The sequence below is a fragment of the Telopea speciosissima genome, chromosome 11 (assembly GCF_018873765.1).
Source record: "Telopea speciosissima isolate NSW1024214 ecotype Mountain lineage chromosome 11, Tspe_v1, whole genome shotgun sequence".
Lineage (NCBI taxonomy): Eukaryota > Viridiplantae > Streptophyta > Magnoliopsida > Proteales > Proteaceae > Telopea > Telopea speciosissima.
Window position 1 is genome coordinate 39,150,146 of NC_057926.1, and position 6,546 is coordinate 39,156,691.

The 6,546-nt window shown below is 39.5% G+C and overlaps 1 protein-coding gene across 1 annotated transcript; it reads left to right on the plus strand.

Annotated features, from left to right (window-relative positions):
- The first annotated feature begins 3,576 nt into the window (after positions 1-3,576).
- Positions 3,577-4,969, plus strand: LOC122645610. Its single transcript, XM_043838921.1, has one exon. The coding sequence runs from the start codon at positions 3,618-3,620 to the stop codon at positions 4,917-4,919; it is 1,302 nt and encodes a 433-aa protein (XP_043694856.1). The 5' UTR covers positions 3,577-3,617; the 3' UTR covers positions 4,920-4,969.
- The last annotated feature ends 1,577 nt before the right edge of the window (positions 4,970-6,546 follow it).

The window sequence follows — 6,546 nt, forward strand, 5'->3', positions numbered from 1 at the left end:
TGAGGCAACAGGGATCAAGGAAGGACTCGTAGTAGTAGTAATACTTCTGAGATGCCCAAGCTTAGAAATTTGGACAGATTCTATTGAATTGATGAACTGGATGTTGTAACCAGAAGACCATCCATGGCCTTGGCAACTTTTCTATTTCTTATTATTTGTATGTTCAATTTTGCATCATGTCGTGTGTATCGAAGATTTCAAAATCTCAAATTTGTCGATTCGAAATAAAATCAACCAATTCCCATTCTAATTAAAGTCGATTCCTAAAAGCTTTTTAGGTCTGGCTATAAATGCACTTAGATCCTCTCTCTTTCTCTTTTTTTTTTTTGCCTTCTTTATAAAAAATCAATGATTTTTTTTTCCTCTTACAGCAAGATCCACTTCGTTTAAAAAATTTTAAAAAAAGGTTTTGGAAAAATGCTAGATATATATCTTCCTATTTTTCATTTTTTAGAATTTCAACCAATACTATTTGAATCCTAATCAATTTGGATTTGGTTCCTCTCTAATGAGCATCACACTCAATGAAACCTAATCGTTGAATGCCTCATTGGGCTGTCCACTCAGCAGAGAAGATCTCAATCCAATCTAACTAATTCTTAGATTTAAGATTCTAAATTTCCCTTAAGCCAAAACTTGTCATTGTCACGATAGTAGTGGATCCAACTCATCTCCACTGAGTGCAAAACCTACTGGTACACCAGTCAGCCTTTGGAATGCATACGACACAGCCCAGTCATCAAATACCTCATTGAACTCTCCGCTCAGTGAAAAGGAGCCCAATCCCGATTTTGGGATAGCCTTTGATGTTGTGTCAAAAATAATTGCCAACCTTTTGTGTGTTTTTTAAAGCAAAGACCCCAAATGTTGTCTCATCATCATCATATCATCAGTCATCTGTCCTACACTGAATAACACTAAAAGTTGTCGTGTAATTAATTGGCCTCACTTACCCCCCCCCCCCCCCACCCCAATCCAATCACCGGTGTAACCAACTAAGTGCCACAGCGATTGGATTCAGGACGTGTTGTGATCCCCTAACCTTTTTTTGGTGAGAAGATCCCCTAACCTGTAATTGGAATCAGAACCGTAAATCAAACAGTTTTTGGTGTTTAGGTGAACATACTTAAAAGGATGTTAAATCGAAATCAGAACCGAAAATGGAAACCGAATCCAGATCAAGTAATCAGAATCAGATTGAATTGAATAAAGTTTGATTACAATCCGAAACTAAAGAACAGAATCGAGATGAGACTTGGTTACTTTTTGGATCCAACATAGGAATCAACGATTAAAATTGAAAAAAAAGGGTGTATCTAATGTATGAGACTCCCACTACTATAGGTTGGGGGAGGGTCATAATGTACACAGCCTTACCCCTACTTTCACAAAAAAGCTGTTTCTATCGCGATTAGAATCGAAACCGAATCAATTTTGGGAACCAATATATTATAGTATGTTAATATAGTACAATACTATATTACAGTATATTAATATAGGGAAAAAGTTCTATGTCCGGGAGTGTGGCCTATGCGAGCACTTCCATGAGTCTATCTCTCTCCTCCTTAAAACAAAGGGGCAAAGGTGTCTTTTCACATGGGGAGGAGAGAGATAGACTCATGGGAGTGCTAGCATAGGCCACACTCCCGTACAGAAAACTGCTTCCCATTAATATATTATAATTTAAATTTTACTAGTATTACAATTAGATTTTGTAATATTATTAACCTAGTCACGTGGCCCGCGTGGCTCATGCGCCTAGACTCAAAAACGCGTGAAAGTATCATGTTGCCTTCATGGAAAGGCAGAAATCCCGCACGTGTTTGTGCTTGGACGTGCACTCCCATTGGCTAACATGTGCGTGCATGCTCTAGAGGCCTCGACAACAATCTCTTTTCCTATTATTAAATTATAATATAATATATTATACTAATGGATAGGGGTGTCAAACAGTCGGTTCGGCTCGATTTCGGTTGGGCTAAATCGGATTTCGGTCTCGGAATGGTGAAACCAAAACCAAACCATTAAGAAACTTCGGTTTTCGATCGGTTTCGATTTCAGTCCAGTGCGATTTCGATTTATTTTGGGTTTTCAATATCAGGTTAATAATGGTTTAGATCGGTTTGCTTTCAGGTTTGAGCCACAATGAAATCATAAATTCATAATTTGTAGTGAGGAAATATTCAATAAAAACTATTCAATTCACCTTCCCAACTAAACAAACTGTATACAACCAAAAATAAGAAAATTGATTTGATATGTTCATCAGTTCATGTTGTAAACCAAACAAAGAAGAATAAATTATATGGGGAAAATAGAAAATAATTAATATTCAAATCAATGGATAAATAAAGTTTGTAGCGAAATCATTGTTACAATTCATATAGTTATTTATCATTAATAATAAGGGGAAGATAATTAAAATTGAAATCAATGTTGTACTCATCATGGAATTGATCAACAATATTGCCAAAGTGCATGGCGGTGTATCTGTATTTGGCGGAGTACGCGAACGTACTCGTATCACTAAGAAGATAATTAATATTGAAATCACAAAAAAACCCTACTATCAAATCATTTTTTGATAACCAACTAATTTCATATAGTAAACAAGGAGATCAATGGAAGAAGCATGGTTACAAATCAATTTCCTTTTTTTCATAACCTCATGCTCATTGATTTGTAACAATTCCCCTTACAACTAGAAAATTTGCCCACTAATATTGAAATCAATGGATAATCAATCCACGTATTCATAACCTTATATTCAATGTTTTTTTTTTTGTATCAGTATCATTCGGTTCGGTGCGGTCCGGTTTTCAATCGGTCTTGCAGTACCCCAGCCCAAAACCAATCCAATAAGGATCGGTTCAGTTTGACCGGGGTTTTTCCTATCAATTTTGGTTGGTCTTAATAGTTCGGGCTAGGTTTTGACACCCTTACTACTGGAGAAAGAACGCTAACCAGTGTTGTGCCTCAGCATGTACCTGTGCCCAGGCACAACCGCACTGGTCAATCCTAATTCCGCACTAAAAACTAAAGAACTTAAGTGCTCAACCCTAATTCTAGAATTTAGCTCGTCTCTAGCCTGGGGTGTAAATGAATAGCTGAAATCCGTTTCCGTATCCATTTAGCACTATCCGAATCCATCCAAAAGCTAAACGGATGCGGATATGGATAGGCTATAGCTATCCAAAAAGCTATATTTACATGTAAACGGATAAAATATCCAATCTGTATCCGTGTCCGTGTCCGTATTCGTTTAGCAGTATCTGAATCCATCTGAAAACTAATCGAGTGCAGATGCGGATATAGCACTATCCGAGCCAAATCCGATTCGTTTACATCCCTATTTCCAGGGAACCCAGCACGCCCAGGATGTGATCAACCGTTGAACTATGTTGCACACATCCCTAGGCATGCATCGAGATGTGACTTAAAGCCTAGTGGAATGGAGATAGTGGAAGACAACTTTTGGTGTGTGTTGTTCAAATGGCAAATCATACGTGTAGGCAGATATGCCATTTGGTTTCTCCAACCCTCTCTATAAATAAATCCTTCTTTCGTGGCTTCTTTGTTTCAGAGTTACACTGAAAATTAAAATTAAAACTAAAACAATGCCGTCTTCTTCTTATCCTCTGCTTCCTTCTTCTACTCCCAAACAAAATCTCCAAGCCCTTCTCAATTCAGCTCGTCCTTTCATCCGTGGTGAGCTGGAATCAATTGATCCAAAGCTCCCTGCTCTCGTTGCCGTCCTCCGCTCCGTCGGCGCCGGCGAGTGTTGGCACAGACATGGCAGTTTCTTTGAACACCTGCTCGACTCATACCGTATCCTCAAGCTCTGGAACAGCCCTGATGCCGTTGCCCTCTGTGGTCTCTTCCACTCTACCTATTCCAATTCCTATGTTAATCTCGCAATCTTCGACCCCTCCACGAGCCGCGACACCGTTCGCGGCCACGTTGGCGAGGCCGCCGAACAGTTAATTCATCTTTTCTGCATTGTGCCCCGACATTCTCTTATCCACGACGATCTCCTCTTCAATTACACCGATTCAGACCTCGTCGAACAGCTTAAGCTGTCGGAGATTTCATTGAAGAACGCCAAAGAGAAGGGTTTGTTTGATTATGAAGAAGGTTGGAGGAAGAAGGTACGGTCACTTCTCCCAGCGGAAGGGATTAAGGTTAAGCATATAAAGACTGGCGAAGATGTGTTAATCCCGCGACGGATAGTTGCGGTTTTTGTTATGATGACTATTGTGGATTTTAGTTCTCAATTGTTTGGGTTTCAGGATATGTTGTTTGACAATTCGAATGGTCGGCTTGAATTCTCCGGCAATAATGTCGCCGCCGGGTTGTGGCCCGGCGACGGAAAGCCAGGGCTTTGGATGAATTCGATGTCAAGGTTGGGAGCTTTGTATAGTTTAATTGTTAGGGAAGAGGAAATTTTCTTGGAAGAGAGGAAAAGGACTGGTGGGGTTTTGGCAGAAGAAGGTTTTGGAGAGAGATATGAAGAAATTGAGCTTGTGATCCCACCTGTGTTTGAGAACTGTACTAAGGTTTTGGATGCAGGAGAGCAGATTGAGGCAAGGGATTTGTATTGGGAAGCTATTAGTGAAGGGCCTAAGAAAGGGTTGGATAAGGTTGAGGAGTTGTTGAAGAGTTGTAGCAAGAAGAACCCATTTGTGGGAGAACCTCATGTGGTGTTGGCTCAAGTTTATTTGATGAAGGGAATGTTTGAGGAAGCAGAGAGAGAGGTTGAGAAGGGTTTGATGCTTCTGTTGGAATGGGGGAGCCCTTGGGATAAGAGTATACCATGGGAAGGGTGGATTGCTTGGTCTAGGGTTTTGTTGACGAAAGCTAAGGAGAAGTATTGGCCAAAGACTGCTTGGGGTGTCCTCAACTTAGGGCTTGTGAAGTAAATGTTTTATGTTTCCTTTGTTTGTGGTCTTTTCGAAGCCTTGTAAAGCAAGGAAACTGTTGATGGTGAATAAGCTTGCTTTCTCTTGATCAGTCACGAGGCTGAATGTTGTGAATATCTTATGATGATGAATAAACTTTCTCCGTAAACTCTTTAAGACATATGTAGGGTGTTGTTCTCTGCCGCAACGCAAGCTGTGCCCAGGCACATGGACACACATTGTCATGGGTGTATCTTGTTAATCTTGTTATTATCAAGTAAGTGAAGTATGAAGTGTATTTTACCAAAAATAAATAAAATTAAGAAGTTAGTAAACTTATTTTTTTGCCTTTTGTTTTATTGATTTTTGTAATGTAATGTAAGAGTAATCTGATCATTTCACATGGACAATGACAACTTTTGAAAATGATATAACGATGAGTCACTGTTTCAATATGTAAATGCACGTGGTGACATTTGTTCGACGGTGGAGAAAGAAAATGTAAGCAAGTGAAGATACCTAGTATAATGCAAGATTAATATTTTTAAATTTTAAATACCTTATCTAAACTTGAAGTGCAATTCCATAATCAATTCATTTTCCAGTGTAATAACAGTGAACGTATAGTATATAATCAAATTAGGCAATTAATTTTAAATTAAGTATACACAACATCGGTAAAGTATAGACAATACAATGTGAAAAGTGAGAAAAATTGTAAAGATACCATCACTTCAAAGATAGATTAGTAATGGACTCTAAGTTTCTACTATTTATATTTCACATATAATGCATAAACTACAAAATCAGTGCAATTATTGATAGGTCAATTCCGGTCGCACTTGATCGCATGACTCCTCGTCTTGCTTCAGTAGGGAATTTTGCGCGTGTTCTAGTGGAAATTCCTCTACCTGGTCCAAGGTTGAAGGAGATTCAGGTAGAACGAGTGCAACCTCACTCGTCTGAGCCCTTTATTTTTAAACAGCCGGTGATCTTTGAAGATGTTTCTTTACGATGTGGATTTTGTAAGAAATCTGGTCATCTTTTGTCTTACTGCCGTGAGAAGAAGTTGGAAGTTGCAAGAGAGAGGGCAGAAGTTGCAGCGGCGGAGATCCCTGGTGCAGTGCATTCCGGTGGTGGTTTGGAGATATCTCCTTTAATGGCGTCCAGGTTAGGCAATGTGTCTATTCCAAACACATCCATAGCTAATATTGCGCCCAATATTGTTGCAAACTCTTGTTTACATTAGAAGAGAATGTGTGAGGACTTTGTGAGCTCCACTTTTGACAATCCTAGACATGGGTGTGATGTTTGAATTAAGTTCGGCTCCAGGGAGGCGTGTGTCCAGGATACTGTTAGGGGGCATCCAGTGATGGAATTATGTTATATATATTTTAGTGTATGCCTAGAGATATGTGCGGCACAGCTCAACAGCTCCAGTGCATCCTTGAATTTTTTGTTGATACGAGAAGTCATATTCAAGCTGGTGGTGTTCTCTCTTTGGAAGGCCCATGTGGTTCCCACTTATCCCCAGTTGTGATGTTTGATTGGAAGTGGTTCTTGTCAATGGCGAGTCCCAAGATGCGATTATAGACTCCATGCCCCCTACTGCCTTTTGGAATGGTGCTGTCGTCATTCATACTCCCGA